Source organism: Aquila chrysaetos, chromosome 22 (assembly GCF_900496995.4).
Source record: "Aquila chrysaetos chrysaetos chromosome 22, bAquChr1.4, whole genome shotgun sequence".
Lineage (NCBI taxonomy): Eukaryota > Metazoa > Chordata > Aves > Accipitriformes > Accipitridae > Aquila > Aquila chrysaetos.
Window position 1 is genome coordinate 10,252,172 of NC_044025.1, and position 17,863 is coordinate 10,270,034.

The window sequence follows — 17,863 nt, forward strand, 5'->3', positions numbered from 1 at the left end:
TAAGGATTTGAGGTGGTGGTGGTGACTCTACAGAGGTGTTCACTCCCTTAGATGTTTTTATCTGTCGGGAGGAGAGGTATTGCATCATGAGCTTAATCGAGATGATCAAGAAATATTCTGCTTGTGCTTACAGCATGCAGCTGGGTGGGCAGGCAGAGTTCAGGAGTAACCACAAAGCTTTTGTAAAGTAATAATAAAGCCATAGAATTAATGCTAGGAAATTGTGCTGAGCTTTTGGTGGGAGACCAATGAGAAAAACTTCCTTTGAAAAATACTGTTTGAAATGTTGAGGCAAATAACAGTAGAGAACTTCACAGTCACTTTGTTTGTGTTATTGCTCTATCTGACACCACTTATCCAGAGCATTTGTTACCGTCGGGCTTCACCGTACTGCTCTTGCAGCTCTGGGAGCAGAGGAATTGTCCTAATAAAACCTGCAGGAACAGACATGAGGCTGAGGTTCACGTCTTGCCAGCTGGCTCTTGGCTGTGAATCGCACCTCACGTTAGACAAAATACACTGATATGGTTTAAATTTCTGTGAAAGGCGACCTACGTTATCGCAGCATGTCCCAGCACAAAGCACACATCAAGGCTGTTGGTAATCTGAATAGATCCTGTGTGTGTTGGGATGAGGTGGGATGTTTGGATCTGGTATACCATCAAGGAGTGAATCTCAAAGTTTGAAGGTTTTATTTGTCGCTCCAATACTGCTGGCTTCTTTGAAATGTGAGGGGTGATGAGTGATGAGCGGCCTGGAAATACCAAGCTCTCTTGATTTCTTCTGCAGTTCCTGTTGAAAATTATGGGAGAAATGGAAAATACAGTATAATAGCTGGTAATTAGAGTCAATTTTCCTCTTTGTCCAGCACACTAATATGCCCTCATCCTCTCATGTGTTTTATATCTCATGCTATGAAGCCTCTGGATTGACTCAGCAAAGATTTAGTGCCTTGTGTATGCAGAGAGGTAGGGAGGCATTGTGCATGTATGACTTGTCCAAAGCTGCCTGTAATTACCACTGTAACTTGCATTTTATTCACTACAGTTTCTTCTGTGCAATTAACTCCATTTGGAGGAAGGTGTTGGGTAAGAGTTGAGGAGACATCTGGAGAAACAGGGAAGGTGCATTCCCTGCTCCTGCTCTGAGCAATGCTTCACGACATCCCTAGTGCCAGCACAGGTGAGCAGCGTCCGGGGGACACAGTGCTGTTTGCCTGGTTGGCTTTGAGCGTAGCGGTGGCATGAGTGATTGATGGCACCCCCTTTCCCCAGAGGGACCATGTGCATCATTTAGCACCAGCACGTCATGTCTGGCAGGCAGCTTACGTAGGAGTGCAAGCCTGGCTTTGAGTGATGGTGATCAGTCTGCTGTCCCCTGCTGGTTCTTCCCCTTCTCCATCTGATTTTTTTTCTTTTTTCTTCCTTCCTTCACCCCCTTTCAGGTAGGAGAAAGGTGAAATAAACCAACCGACCAGCCCCAGGGGCTGCTACTTGTGTGCAGATCCATCTTTACTAGGTTTGCTGCTCTAAAAAGCTTCACACCTCAAGTTTACTTCTTGTCTGGCTCAAAATTGACTGGTTTGCCTACACCTTTATAACATGGATTTGAGTCTGTAGCCTGGTGTTTTATTACACATCTGTTGAAAGACATAACTTGAATTTCTATCAGGAAATGTAGTTTTTCTTGTAGTGTTTGTTTTGCCCTCTTCAGTCTCCCTTCATGAAAAAGCCTAATACTTATTTCAAGCATTGTCTGTCTATCTCTCTCTCTCTCTCTCTCTCTCTCTGTCTACACACAGCATTTGGAAAGCTCATGTCTTTCTCAGTCCCACAGGGTCCCCAGAAATGTTACACTGCTCTGAATACTCTCAGGACTGTACTAATAGATATTTCCTTCAGTTTTCCTATGAAATCTTGGTGCTCCTTCATTTCCTTGTTAGGAAAATTTAATTGTTCAGTGAAATACTTCATTTGTAAGGCTGAAAGTCTTTTACTGCTGTCCAGGGACACCTCCTTTCCAAAACAGTGTTCTTGCCTTGCAAAAATGTAACCTTCGTAAGAAATAAAAATGCCAAAAACTAGCAATAAACAGATAAGATTCTGCCATTTTCCTGTTAGTGTGTAAGCCTGTGCTACTTAATGTACTTCAAATTGTCTACTTCTTAGATGCAGTACATTTCCCCCTGCCCCCTCCCCGGTTTTGCTGTTTTTCTGCACCTCTCCTTTGTACGGACTCTTCCTCCAAACACTATTGTAATTTGACTACTGAAAGGATTACACTAGGGAATGATGCAAAGATGATGATTAGGATGAACTGTATCTAGATATTGATACCAAATTACAAGATATGTTATGAGGAAATTGGAGCAAAATAGATTTAAAATGAGACTCATATGATAGAGTAGAGTACTGCTCACTGATTGCAGGGAGGGAAACCCTTGGGACTATTACTAAAAGAAACTTTATGGGTAATAAACTGTTACTTTGCATTTCATTTGTCTTAAAAAATACTTTGTTAGCAACTGATCCTCAACAGGGAAGCAATTTTGTAAAGAAAATATTTTTGATCATTAGTTCAATTTGTATAATATTTAGTTAGCTTCTCCTGACTGTCTTCAAATAATTACCCATTGCTGTTTCTCAAATTGCATATCCCTGGGAGGATATAGCTTCCCCTGTTGAAGCTGTGCATGTCTACAGTTTAAGAACACCGAACAGTAACTGCGTGCCACTTTCTCCTGGCTGGCCTCAGCCTCTGCAAGTCTTGGTCTGTGTCGTTTCCTTGACAGCTTATCATTTCTGTCCTCCTCCTGTGGAGCTTGACAGTCATCAAATCCCATCTTTTCCACTGAGATCCATTCCTGAACATCCATGTCATCTCTCCCATTCAGATAGACTGTTTTGGTGATTTTCTGTCCTTCCTTCAGCACTTCTGTTGGGCGCTCCTGCTCCTTTCCTTGCAGTTCATTCAAAACCTTTTTAATCTCTCAACGTTTAAGCAGTTGTTGTCATCTTTTAGGTATTTTCCTGAACAAAATGAAGGAAAAAAAAAAAAAAAAAACAACCACCAATGAAAATATTACCAGATCTTGCCAGATTCTCTTCACACAAGTGTCATTTCAACACTTTGATGTTACCTTCTAACAGTTCCCTGTATCTGCTCTTAACTCATGCTCCACAGGTTGAGGGTCCCTCCATGCCAGCCTTCCCCAGTGCTTGTTTCTTGTTGTGTGTCGGTCTTCATACCTGTCTGCAGAGATGTGGAAGCACAGAAAGGCCCTGTTCTTGCAGCTGCGGCACACAGCTGCTGGTGGATGCATGAAGATAAACAGCTTTGGGCCTCCAGTCATAAAATGGAGCATGTCCAGTCCAAATGTCTCCTTCTGGGAACTGCACTGCCAGGCTCTCCATGCCCTGGGTGGGTTGTGTGTGCCTGGAGACTTTTCCAACACATGTTTTCGGCAAATTGGGAGTTTCTCCTACCTCTTAGAAGAGCAGCAAAAGACTAATGCTACAAGCAACATATGCTTCTGTTCCAAAGGAAAAGGAAGAAATTCACTGTGGAGCACTTGCATGAATTTAACATGCCAAATTTTATTCCTGACATTATTTTAAGAAATAGGTGAAAGCTACTTGAAGAAATGGGGTGGGAGGGAAAAGCACACGTGAGGCTGGCTGACAGCAAAGGAGACATTTCCCCAAATGCTTAAGTTTTAGGTGAGTTGCTGGAGGTAACTCTGGGCTGTGACAGGGGACCAAATCCTGTGGCCTCTCTTACAGGGTTACCTGCATGGTCAATAACTGGGAAGAAGGAAAATCTAATTGACGATTGAAGCAAAGGTCTACCTGTCCTTCTCCAGAGGCTATAAGCTGTCTGATGTCTCATTCAGCTGTTGCATTTGTGTTATTTGGTTTGACAGTAAGCCCTTTGGGGCAGAAATATTATCCAATTTGATTATCGAGTGCTACAGTTCATGGGTGTATAAACTAGGAATTACGAATCCGTTAGCTGGATATTGGCTTTTAGTATGAGACTCTTCTGTTACCAGCTGCTCCTACTCATCTGGTCTGCTTTGGAAGAGGCAGCAATACTGTGATCCACAGTGATAGCAACGTAACAAACACAACAGCTGTTATAAAAAAAAAAAAAAGTTCTACATAGACATTTTTTGCCATTCTGTTAAGAAACTGATTTAAATATCTGGATTTATCTGCGTAAGCTTGCTCAAAAGAAGTGTAGATAACCTTACTGATTCCATTGCTTTGATGGGAAGCTGTGGGGAAGGGAAACAAACCTACATAATTCAGGTTATAAAATAGTCTGCAAGGACTGGAGAAATACTTCTTTCCTTGTGAAAAATAAGACTTTGTAGTTTGCTAGTAGCTGAGGTTAGTGGGATAGACAGTAGTAGCTACCTCGAGGATCCCCAGGTACTCCCCTACCTGTGAAGGGAAAACACATTATATGCTGCTAAATCGTGCTGATGGGATAGAAACAGCCAACTGCTTGTCTGCTACTGTTCTTAGGTCACTTTGAGGTATTAAACAATCTAACAAGGGATGCTTTAGTAGGGAAGGGGGCTTGAGCATTGCTTGGATTTTGCATGTGTAGGGACACCTGCGTGGCAGATGTGCTGGATGGGTGGATGCTGAGTTCAGACAAGAGTTGCCTCTCTCCTCGCCTGCTTCTCCAGCCTGCTGCACATCATTGCGATCCCCTCTCCTGCCCCAGCCTCGTGCTGTATCCTAGAGTGCTTAACTAGATAGGTTGGGGTTTCTTCTCTTACGCATGCCAATCCCTAGGAAGTTCTTTATGTAGCTAGTAATTATTAGGACTTCTTACCATCTTAGCTGTTGCTTCTGCTGTCATTAACCTGAATGGACCTTAGCAAGTCCTAAAAATGATGTTTGGAGTTTGTGCTCTGTGTAGGTGCAGTTCAGACAAGAGGGAAACAGAAATGGCACAGGAGGCATCTTTAAGGCAACTCTCTGGCTAGCACAAGTCCAGTATCCAGGAGGATAAAGACCATCTGTAATCTCCTCACAATAACCCCTCTGACCAGCCTAGGAAAATCCTTTTATAAGGCCACATAGTGGCCTGTATGGTTGCTCCTCCCTGAGAAAGGCAGCTCTTAAGCAAGGCCCTGCAGGTTGTCTGCAACTTTTTACCCCTCTTTGGGATCCACAGCACTACCTGAATATCTGAGCTATGGGAGCAAGAACAGTCTAAATTATTTTGAAGTGTCACTAACGTGTCAATGTTTTCTTTTTTGAAAAGTAGACTGTTAATGGTCTGAAGATTTAATTTTGAATAAATGTCTTGCCAAAAATATCAATCACTGCCATCTCTTGAGATGGGCAACTTTCAGTATTGCTTCAGAGAGAACATGTCTTTTTGGCATTTATAAAACTATTAATACTTTCAAGCAGGATATTAATAATTTCTTACTTATGTTGAAGTGATGCAAGATGAAAAATTAATGTGGATGTTACTTTCTCTTCCAGATCTTGCAAGCTGGTTGTGCCTCTGATGTGCATGGTCTTAAATGAAGTCAACATTTTCTTTTGAGCTCTAGTTTACTTCCAAAGTGAGGAATATAAAACTAACATTGTAAATACCTGACAAAGTGTTTCAGACTGCTGATGTTTCATTGCCTAGTCTGACTAGTCTTTATCGGCCTTATTGCAGAAAAGGGAAAGTCTTTTGATGTGGTCCAAAACTTTGACTGCAGAAATTAATGTAGTGATGTTTCTCTCTAGTGGCTAAAACATGAGGTGGAAAGCAAGAGATTTGGGCGTTTCCATACATTAAGTTTTTTACACATCTTAAGTTTCTTCTATCCCTTCTGCTCCATGTATCCACACAGCTAGAGAGAGATTAGTGTTTTTTCATGGGGGACATAAAGCTTTTAGGGGATTCTTGAAGCACTTCTAATAAATGGTAAACGTGCTAAAGACCTTTTTAAATACTGGCTTGTGAAGCCAAGTTGTGTTTAAAGGCTTAGTACTGGGATGGATGGCTTGTTAAGAGTGGATTTGGCTTTAGAGGCATTTGTAGAGTCACTTTCTTCCTCCATCCTTTTTTCCAACTTGAAAAAAAGAGTTTATCGCTGGGTTTATCATCACTGCTGTCTGCATAGGAAGGATTGTATCTCCAGGGAGAAGTTATTTGAGACTGTTAGGATCTCTGTCTCTTTAGTCTCTCCCCTGCTATTCTTGTCTAGTGAAGAGCAATATATTTGGATGCTGTCTTGGGCAATGGGGGAAGCGAAGGAGAGAAATGGCCTGTTGCAGTTTCTGCGGCCGTGCTGGATAACGGGCAGGCAGGGCTGTGTGCAGGAAACGCCGCCGTGCTCGGGGACTGCGGGGAGTGCCTTTAACCCGCTTTCATAATTAATGTTTGGGGAGAAGGAGAGCGCCCTGTGGGATAAATTAGCATTCATTGAATGTACATGCAAACAGATGTTAGCTGAAGTAGAATGGAAGAAAAGATGCCCACTGACCCAAATTTCTTACAGTGTCCTGTTCAGTCTGTCTGTCTCTGAAATTTTCATGCTGTGACTGCTAAGCCTTAATAAGGAAACAATTCCTTGTTTAAGTGTTTTACCACATATGTTTTACAATTTCATAATATACTGTTTAATGCATGCAGTCCATCTTGTCTGGGCTGCCTCATTCACTATTGTTCTAGACTGGACCGTCATCGGCTCCCAGCTTGCGTGTGCTCAGCTGAGACTTGGACTAGTAATGGCTGGGCTTTGCCAGGAAACTTGGTGTTTTGTAAACACTTGGGTTTGCTGTTCTGAAATCTGTTAAATGGTCAGCACTTCTTTGAAAAGCAAATGGAAGCAGTCTCATGGAAGCAATCCCATGGAAACAAAAAGCAATAAATGTTTGTGGTCACTTGAAAGGATTCAGAAGTTTATTATTGTTAGTTTCTACGTGGGATACAGAATAACAGCTGGAGTCATTGCATGTGTGCCATGCAATTGTCATTTGCTACTTTTAAGTATGATCTGACTTTGATTCCATGGACATACATCCTCTACTATGGTTTTTTTTTTTAATCTGAAGAAGGCTTATGCCTTCACATAGCTGGCAACGTCACCTTGCCATCAGGAGTTCTTTTAAATATCTTATTTTCAATGACTTAAGTCTTAGCTTATTAAGCGTGAATGTCATTCTGAGTTATAAATTGAAGTAGGTAGTTCTTTGGTGATATAAAGTCAGATTGTATAAGGGCACGAGATGTAACCTCATGTATGTGTTTTGGTCTCCTTAAAGCCTGTGTGAAGTTGAAATGCCTGGTGCAACACCAGGCACTGATGATCACCCCTGAGACCCAATGCTCGGTGTTGAGTGCTGTTCTGAAAACTGCTGAGTGCATCAGTGGCAGAAAAAAAAAATCAGGGAGGGAGAGGGAATATTTGAATTAAATACTATTTTTGCAAAGTGTTACAGCTTACCTGAAATGAGCATTTCTGATATATTGATGCTTAGTCTTCTCAGTCATGTCCCTCACCCCCACACACACTCTTTGGCATAAATATTGTTTGTAGTTAACTGTAGAGATACAGTTTAAGTCTAAATTAAGAACTATGAAGAATATTTAGGTATTACACTATTTTTCCATTGAAAACTGAATGCTGGAGTAAGATTGAGGAGAGATACAATGGTTTTTGTCAGCTATTGTCAACTTTCTGCCAGAAAAATAAGAGGGTCTGGAGAAAGGACATGTTTCTTATTATCTCTAAGGATGTACATGGGACACAGAATGCTAAATGTAAACTCTTGTGTTTGTGCTGGTGCTCTCCCATCCTTGAAGACTAGCCAGGACCATCTGATAAGCAGCAGCTTTGCTCCACAGGCTTTGATATCGCAGGAGATGTGGCGTCTTGTTCTTGTAAGAGATATTTCAGCCTTGGTAGTGTGGACGTGGGGTGACAGACTACATGTCTTCATGCTTCCCTGGCCTGACGGCAGCTGGGGTTCCTCTGCTCTCTTGGGATGGCAAGGGCTCTTCACGGAGAGCGTAGGAGAGGATGGCTCTCCAGTATCGTATGTGGTGGGATCCTTAATTGACTTCAGTCCTGCGTAGCTTACCTGTCTTTCAAGAGCCTTTAGTACTCATCACCCAGTTTATATGACCTGTCCCATGGAGGGGCTGCTTATCTTCAGTTGCAAATACACTTAAATTTAGTTTAACTGTTGAAGGACACTTTATATCCTCTGGAGACATTTAAACCACGTATTCAAGGTTTTGCAGTATTGAGCTGTAGTGAGAACTGTTTTTGTGGTTTGTCACTGCTCTCTTCCACAGGGTCCTGCTGCAGCGAGCTTCTCGCTGCCAGGAGGGGGCTGAAGGAAATGGGGTTTTAACTCTTGCAGGAAGAAATTCTTCCCGGTGTGCACTGAAGTTTGCTTCCTTCTTTTTCCTTTTCCTTTCAACAGAAGTTGAAATAACCCCTTATTCACACAAATGGAAGAGAAGGGGTTAGCACAGTCTTAGCAGTGCTGTAATTTAAACTGAGCAGGTAGTTTTAATCTGCCAACATTATACCTATGTGATTATCTTAACTGGCTATTACACAAAAATAGCTGTAGTTAAAATGAAACAAATGCTTTTGTATTTATTGTGAATGAGGTAACCACTTTTTAAAGCTTGATGGATTCCTGGATTATTCTTTAGGGATTTCTGTCTGACAATTCTACCTTTTTGCATCTTCTTTGCCTTTCTACATGTACTTACTCTAATTAAAAATGTTTAAAAGGAGGTGATGCAAAAAAAAAAAAAATTTTAGCCTCTTAAAACTCTTGTGTTAACAGAGCATCATGTTTGTTGAGCAGAGAGCATTGCTAGCAGCGTAGAGCGGAGGTCCAGATGCGGTGTGGTCTCACTGCACCCCGATGTTGGGGTAACGGGTGTCTCGCTGTACCGCTGCTACAGCCGCTGGAAGATGTCTGTGTCGGGTGCGAGTCTCCCAGCCAGGCATGCACAGCACGGGCGGAGGGATGCGGGGTTACCGTGGAGCCTGGGGAGAAGTTGAGGGGTGCTCAGGGGTGTGGGTGAAATCAGCAAGCAGGAGGTAGCCCCTCAATTTTTCTAAGAGGTAAAACCAGCTTGGAGCCCAGGGGAAGGGAGGTGATGCCTTGGAGGAGGTGGAAAAAAGGGATCAGGATTGCCCGAAAGTAAACTTTAGCTCCGTAGATCCTAAACAGAATAACCAAAGGGCACTTCAGTAATTTTGTGCTATTACCTTCTTTTAATTTCCCTTCCTCTTTCTCCTCCACAGTTGCTCTCGGTCGTAATCAGCCCTTGAAAAAAGAGAAACCGAAATGGAAAAGTGATTACCCCATGACAGACGGACAGTTGCGCAGTAAGAGAGATGAGTTTTGGGACACAGCACCAGCTTTTGAAGGTCGCAAGGAGATTTGGGATGCCCTCAAGGCTGCAGCACATGCTTTCGAGAGCAATGATCACGAACTGGCACAAGCAATCATTGACGGTGCAAACATAACACTACCACATGGTAGGTTCATCTAAGATGGATGTGGCCTGTGAGAAGTGTAACAGCAGGTTAAAGCAAATGTGTTTTTTAACCTGAAAAATCAATTGAGACATGTATGCAATAGTTTAAAATACCTGTATTTCAGTATGCATGTCTTCCTGTTTGGTGTTTCAAAGCAAAATCATGTTAGTGTGTAGAGGGACCAAGAAAAGCTACCTTTCTATAGTTAACCTAAACTTGAATGTATGATCTGGTACATTGTGTAATGCACAGTTTAAGTGTCTGATCTCTGTAGGCAATACTTGTGACTTTCTGTAATCTCTTGAAACACCTGGATGCTCGAAGGCACAATTTTCTTCAATTTTTTACAGCCTCCCTTTGTAAGGGAGTAAATTTTTTTCCCCCGATCTTATGGGTTTCTTTGGCATTTGAATTGCTGGGGTTTTTAAAGTTTCTTTTCTGAAGAATATGAAAAACTTTCCCAAAAACTTGGTGCTGGCAATCTGCTGTAAGATCTTGTATAAGATAAACTGTAAGCACTTATTTCAGGTGCTTCGCTCTGTTGTTCTGAATTCTGGCTGGTTTTGTGTTTGGTTTTGTTTTTTTTTTCCCCAAGCTCTGTTCTCCCTCACTCCACCCTTCTGAAACTAATCACTTCCCTTTATTCCCAATAGAAATACAGTTCAAATTCTCTATTTAAAAAAAAATAAAAAATAATTGAATGGATTTGTAGCTCCAGTAACCGGAAACAATCAGGATGAAATTAAAAACGAACAACCAAAAAAAAAAAAGAAACCAATCCACCAAAAAAAAAAAAAAAAAAAAAAATCACCCACCAACCCGTAACAAAACACACTAAACTGAAGCAGGCATGTGTTCTGGTTAGGCTCTGCTTGGTGTCCTCTCTTCCAGAAGGGGCGTGAAGAGGCTTGCACCAAATAATGAACTTGTTCCTGACACATATAAAAGACTTTATATATAGTGCTGATTAGGGTCTCCTGGGAAGGGAAAAGGGATGATTTGGAAGATCGTGTATCTTGCTTTCCAGGTTAGCTAGTCTTCATGAGATTGGCTACCCATATTGCCGCCTTTTTTCTTTTATTGGTTGTGTTTAGGTCCTCAGTTTCCTTAAGAAGTCACAGTTGATCGCATATTTAGTTTGGAAGGGATGGATTTAGGGATCTGTCTGTCTCTGGCCATACTGAAGTGTGAAACATTACTCGTGGTTGTGGCTTAACGTGTTGTTTTCCCCACTCCTGTTGAGCAGTCAGGATCTCTGAAATGTCACCGAGAGGTGGAAACTTCCAGTGCTGCAACACAACCTGGCTTTTCCATAATTCATGGGCAGTCTATTGTGGTCCTCCACATCGTTGTTTGTTTTCAAGGAGGTTTGTGTTTTGCTGGTTTGACTGATAATGAGGGTGTTTTTGTCAAGGGCGGTTATGCATACAGAAATAGTTTCTGTAGTAGCTGTAGTTTTAAAGAGGAATTTGTCAATTATTTCCAGAACCTGCTAATGCCAAGGTGATCTCGGGTCTCCTCTTTGACAGACCTGTTGGAGGTCTGTATACATTCTAGGCCCAATCCATTGGAGAGAGAAAAATAATTTCCCTGCTATAAGCTAATGTGGTTTTCAAAAGAGAGAGGAAGGAGTCAAGTTGTCTAGCATGGAACTGGTATCAGAAGACCTCTTTCTGCCTGTGTTTGTCATACCGTGTTTCTTTCTTTGCAGTAGTTCATAAAACTGGTCAGAATCTGGAAATCCTAAAGTACCTAAGAAGGTTTCTAGATTTTATATATCAATGCTGTATTTTAAATAGCATATTACATTTATTCTGTGTCCAGAAAACAACAGAATATTCTCCTTCTAAGTTGATAATGTTGCTGGATTTTTGTCCTTCCAAAACATCTACATTGCTGAGAATGGCCCAGAAGCAGCAGGGTGTTTAGGCAGCTCGTGAACTGGAGGGAATTGTGTAGGTGAGAGGTGTCTGGCAGAACGGATAACTGAATTTACTGGTAATTTTAAGTCATCATTCAAATAAATAGAAATAATATCTCAGAGATTGTATTTGCAGACCTAAGGTAGTTGCTGCATTGCTTTGCTTAGCTGCTAAAATAAAAATAGAGAGGTCAGGAAAACTCAGTGTTATATATGGGACAGGTTTAACAAAATATAGGTTACTTTCCACTATGGTCTCTTACTGCTTATGTGAGTTGCTCTCCAGATCAGCCTTTAGCTTAGCTTAAAGAATTGTCTCTTAGTGTGTGAATGTTCACTCTCTGCAGTGAGGGTCTGAGTCTGCTTGTGACCATATGCAGAAGACTGGTAGAAACATAATTCTTTTAGTAAATGAAAATTTGAATCGCGAGTATGCTTTTGCAGTGAGAGGGATATTATTTGTATAATGTGGTTATAGAATTTGATGAGGCCCTGGTAATGAGCTATTTTGACGGCATTAGATTATGTATTCAGTTTAAATGTTGCACAAGTGTACATATGAACAGCACTTCCAAGGGAAATGTTAAATACATGGCATCAAGTCATGCAAAGAAGCTGTTTGACATGTTAGGCCTCGGCTTCCTCTCGTTAGAGTGGCATAACAACTTGTAATTACAGAGGAGGATTTTATTCAAGTGGGAAAGTTTAAGCCTGCCTGGAAGTTTAAGTCTGTCTTCGGGTACTGAGATGGAGTCGCTTGTGTGTCCGTGTTCCTCGCTTACGAGAAGAGAGGATGTGTGATGCAGAGTTTCAACACTCCCAGATTTTGAAAACAGTGTTTTCTCAGTTTCTTGAATAACTGCTTATTAAGCTCAGACTTTATAGACATGTTTCAGGCTTTAAGTCCCAGCAGTTTCTGGTTGCAAGCAAAAAATCTGAAACTGGGCAGATAACTCGCATTTCTTCTCTTTGGGCAGCCGGAGGAATGTAGGATGGATGCCGTGCCCTGGAAATTAGCCTTTTAATGTCACTGAATGTAATGCTTCAGGGGGAAGAAGTATGTGAACTCTTAAATTCGGCTTTTCAGCAGACAATTTGCTTGGGGTCCTGCCTACTACTGGCAGACTGTAGTCTGCTTTCTAAGGCCTACGTGCAGAATATTCAGAATATTTCAGAAATAAGTTGGGAATCAAACTTCTGTCAGAGGCTCTGTTGCCCAAGCCAGACCTGGCCTGAGGCTGGATTCCAAATACAGAGAATATTTTGAATATTTATCCAGGATCTTGAGTTTAGTAGTGATTTTTGTACCCGCGAAATTGCGTTACTTGCTTTTTATTCAACTTTCCGCTGGTGACACTTGTCTTGTGCATCAGCTGCTTGCATAGGTCTCTGTGCAATGTGACCTTTGCACTACAGAGAAAGCTGCTACTTTTAGAAATTCGGGTATTTCTTAGTCATCGAGCATTGTTAGTGCCATGTATGAATAGATTATGAATAAAAGCCTCCCATTTGTGGGCTCAGTAATGCCTATTCTCAGCAAACTGAGCTTATCTCCAGCCAGGTAGAACAATCAAACTGTCCTTGTTCCAGGCGACACCAAAAACCTCCGTGTTTTTGTTTACAAAAAACTCACTTTCTGCAAAAGTTAAAAAGGAGGTAAAAAGAGTTGTTAATGCACATAGAGCAGCTAGATTTCTTAACTATCCAGTCCTCTGCTTACCTGACTTACACCACTGTCTAGATTTACCCATGTAACTGCTGAGCAGTGCTGTGCTCCGTGCAGGGTGGTCTGTCCTCCCGCCCTGCCCTGGGCTCTGCGCAGGGACCTGGAGCATGGCAGGGGATCTGTGTCACCTCTCAGATTCATCTTTTGTCCCCTTTTTTATTGTCTGTAGCTGTTTACCTGGCCAGGCAGCAAATACACATCCTGTTCAGGCTGTGTCTTCCGTACCAAAGTTAGGATGAGAACCAAAATGCTTGCAGAGCCTGTGAAATAACACCCAACTGCTTGCGTGCAGTCTTGTCTTCTGGTCCACCAGAAACCCTGGTAGAAACTGCTCGGGAGTGCCGGGGTGTGCCCTTGGAGCTAGGGTTAGTTTCTTCAAATGGGAGGAAAAGGGAAAATTTACTGCTGGGGCTGTGCATGAAAACACTCTGTATTTCCCCAAAGAAAGCAACCATTTAGGAAGAGGACATGTAGAAATCAAGTCAAGATTTTTTTTTTCCTCTGAGTAAATAATTTGACAGTGTAGCTCTGGCATATTTTTATGTGAAAACTGTTATTTGTGATGGGACATTCTTCCTTTGATTTCTTAGCTCACCAAAGAATCTTGGTTCCTAAGGAAAACCAATATCAACTAAGATAAATTCCTTTAACTCTGTTGAAAAAATGGAAAATTTTTAACTGATCTTTCCCTCTCCTGAAGGAAGAGGTCTTCTGCAAAATGATGCAATACTATGAGACTATGGCATTTCCTCTCATTTATTTTCTATGTGCACAACTGAGGCTTAAAAAAACCAAACCAAAGCCGTACATCTACATTTTAACTGTCTCTGTGTGGTAAGCATGTTGTGTATGTGTTCAAACTGTGTATTACTTACAAAATTAAACCTTGCGGGAAGTGGAAAAGTGGAAAGAGGGGGCTGGGGAGTGAGTAAGGACTGACAGAGGTTTGCAGCTACAGATTCTGGCCTAGCTGATGCTGCAAAAATAAAATTGCTTTTTTTATTCCAGAAACCTATAGGAAAGGGAGGAAAAAACACCTCTTTTCTTAACACTGCGTTCAGCCAGATATCTTACTTGTCTAACCTGTGTGAGGAAGACTCTAACCAATGTAATTTTTCTAATGGATGCCTCTTGCTGTCTTCTGCGGTTAAAAATAGCATGTAAGAAGTATTAAATAAATAAATAAGCTTATGGGATGGGCTTAGCACTTCTCATCTATCTTGGGTGCCTCTGTGGGATGTATTTAAAAATAGAAATAACGTTATTGCCAATTTATACTTTTTTCTTTTTCCGATGTCTTAAAGTAGCACATCCTCAATATTTTATTAATGAGTCCATTTAAATTTAATGAAGAACAGTTTTACATACTTCTCAGCTATCAAAAAAGAGATGTTGGAGTGTGTAGTATTTTATTAGGGTCTGCACCAAATGTTAGTGTTGAGCTGAACTTGTCCTGAAAGTAGTTAATATTAATTGGAATCTGTCTGGGGTTAAGTGGAGTTTTTAAATTTCAGGATGGACACTTAATCCACTGTAGCATAGTTACTAGTATATTGGATTTAACTCCTTTAATGCTGTGTGAACGATAAAAGGGCTTCTCTGTTAAGCAGCGGCTTTGTGCTTGGGAGCAGTCAACTTCTGTGTGCCTTAAAATACAGCTCCTGTAGCTCGCAGCATGCTTTTTCAGTGAGCAGTCTTGCAGCACTGGCTCTTTGTGTGCAAGCAGACCTGTCACATTTACTGTGTGTAACACTTGAGATCATGAAAAGTGGGGATGTGAGTATTTAACTTAAATGCTGGGGAAAAGTAGATGAAATTACTGAAATGTTCTTGCCATGAATAGAACATTTTCTTCCCCTTTGGGTGAAATACTCAACAGAAAAACATTTAAAAAAAAAAAAAAAAAAAAAGACCAAAAAACCTAAAGTCAGCAGCAGTGGTGTAAAGGAAGGCATGTTTCGCCTCTGCTGTTTACCCCACCCCAGTCCGAACACAAATTCCTAATTCCAGCAAAACTTTTTTTTCCCTATGGAGCGGTAACTACGGATCATACTGTGATATTTGCTGCCTTTGGGCCTGATGTTTCCCTGTACTAAAGAGCAGCTTTTAATGGCTGTGCCTGCAGCCCTGCATCCCACTGCACACTGCCTCCCCTTTGTGTGCACTGGGGTTTTGGAGACTGTTGCTGTCTGAGAGGACACGTTACATCACTTCATGTACCTGCCGTCCTTTAGTGCTCAGCTGCCTCTCGGTACAGCCCTGTGGTTCGATAGACCATCAGGATGCATGTGCTTACTGATCAGGTTGGGTAGTTTTATTGGGGTTTTTTTTTTTTTGTTGGTTGGTTGGTTGGTTGGGGGGGGCTTGTTAGTACTTAACTTTGTTAGTTAGAGCACTTACTAGTTGTCCTAGATGAAGAAAGTTACCCTCTGCTGTGTTGAAAACTCCATTTTTGTTTGTAAATGAAGGATTTCACGCTGTTGCTCAAGACCTTGGGAGTGGAGTGCAAGGTGGAGGGGAGAGAGGGTGATAGCTAAAGCTGATGGAATGGTATGATTTGGGGTAAACAGGAGAGCAGCCCATAGCACGGGTGTGTTTGGCAAGATGTCAGTGTTGCTTTTAACGTTGATTGCATTCATTGTGCGAGAAGTCCTGAGGAGGTTTTTGTACTGCTTAGGTAAATCACTGGGAGCGTTGGAAAACTTCTGCTCCCTGCTGCAGCTGGTATTTCACCTTCTCTCATTGGTCTCAAAGTAAATCAGAAGTATTATTGAAGCTTTTTTGGAAACAAAAGCTGTGCCTATGCTCAGAAGTGTTGGACGGGCACACGGGTTATTGATGGTGGGCATCAGTGTGCTGTATTGCTGCTTAGTGCTGATGGACTGTTCGTATGTTACCTTTATTAGGATGGTGTTTTATTAGCTTTGTTCGGTGGATGCTATTACTTGTTTTTATCCCTACTGAGATTATTCTAATGTTTGGGGAAATTTCAGGCTGACAGGTATTGCCTTGCTCTAACTTTTTTTCTGCAGTAGTTCTATGAAGAGTTTATATACCAAGATCATGCTGGTGTAAGAAATAGAAGATTTGCCTAAAGCAGTTGTCCCCAGTGTTTGGGACTGGATGGACAACACAGTGTGTACTGTCGGTAGAGGCAAACCATAAGCAAAATACCATTTTCTTCTTCCTTGCAGGGCTGAGGAACACAAATGATGGGAAAGCTGAGCAGTATATGCCATCAATGTAAGTTAGTCATCCCAACCAGCCTCATCCTTGCTTATAAGGAGAGGGTGTACAGACCTTCCTTTGCACAACAAAACTGCCTGAGGTTGTGTATGACTTGGAGTGAGGGACGGGAGGAGTGATCACAGTAGCTTATTTTTGTAGAAACAGTAACTAAGGATGAAAATAGCATTCAATGCTTTTATTGAAAAGGAACCAGACAGTTCTCTGTCCCAGAGAGGGAAAGTTAGCACCCAAGTGCCAGGAGTCCTTTTAAGGCTGTATCAGCCATTAGTGGCTGTGCCACTTCATATTAATTTAATAAAAGGTATTATATATCACAGGCATATAAACTGGTTTGTATTAAAGCCAGATTGTATATCAGAAGAGATTGTATATCAGATTTTCACTCCTTTATACCATCCAGGAGTGAAATCAGACTTGGTTTTTCTAAGTCAAGTTGAAGCATGGTCTCCGATTCAAATGATTAGAGATTTTATTCTGTTGCAGACTTTGTGCATCACCTTTTAGAAAATACATCTACTGCAGTGTTTTTACCTATTAAATCGGAATATCTGACAAAACCTGCTCCTTTGTGAATGTTAAGGCTCTTCACATCACATGCTTGATCTTTATTAACATCCAAGAAGTGCTGCATGCGAGTGTGCTGATGGTGGGATGCTACTGTAAATGGGCTTTCTGAAACAGGCCCTGTGTATCCAACTTGTATACTGATTTTCCAGGCTCCCAAAACAGTAATTGCTAAAAGTGGGCTGCCAGACATAGATGGGAAAGAAAGCAGTGGAAGGTAGTCAACAGGCTCTCAGGAGTTAGTCTTTAAATTTGTACAATAATTCGGAAATATCTACAACAAAATTATATAGTAGATGTTTAACACTGACCATTTAATGTATGTCTCCCATAAAATAAGTAGCTCCAGAAGTGGAACTCTGTAATTTTTGCGGTGTTTTTTGTGTGATGGCTATATTGGACTTAACTCTTGTATTGATGAATCTGTGGTTGAGAGAATCTGTACAGTAAATTTTGCCATGATATCTTTAGTGTTTAAATTGAATCTGTTTCTGCAAATTGCTGCCCGTTAAGCTACAAGATCCTAGTGTTTTTTCTCCCACCCTTGCCTGCAAGCTACTGTATCCATGGCTTAGCCTTTGCTAGGGGGTTAAGGCTGTAGGAATTGCTTTCTCAGTAGTTCATTTGTCTGAAGAGCCTTTTAAATTGTCATTGACAAAATATTTTTTCTGTAACGTATTACATTGTCTACACACACGTGAAATGTTGTTGAACAATGTGTTTTTGTATGTGGATACAGAATGCTTGGTCAGGTTTCTCTAATGTCTCTTTAAAAGAATAGTGAATGGTATTTTGGTGACTGTGGCTGTCTAATTTTAGATTTCAGCAGAGTTATGAAAGCTTTGGGAGGTCTGACTATCAAAGCTCATCT

The 17,863-nt window shown here is 41.3% G+C and overlaps 1 protein-coding gene across 1 annotated transcript in view; it reads left to right on the plus strand.

The window, feature by feature from the left end:
* UBTD2 (ubiquitin domain containing 2) overlaps window positions 1-17,863 on the plus strand; it is a 61,532-nt gene that overhangs the window by 21,240 nt on the left and 22,429 nt on the right. Inside the window, exon 2 of the mRNA XM_029998287.1 lies at window positions 9,296-9,532. Coding sequence (XP_029854147.1) covers window positions 9,296-9,532 — 237 coding nt within the window. The remainder of the gene's footprint in view (window positions 1-9,295; window positions 9,533-17,863) is intronic.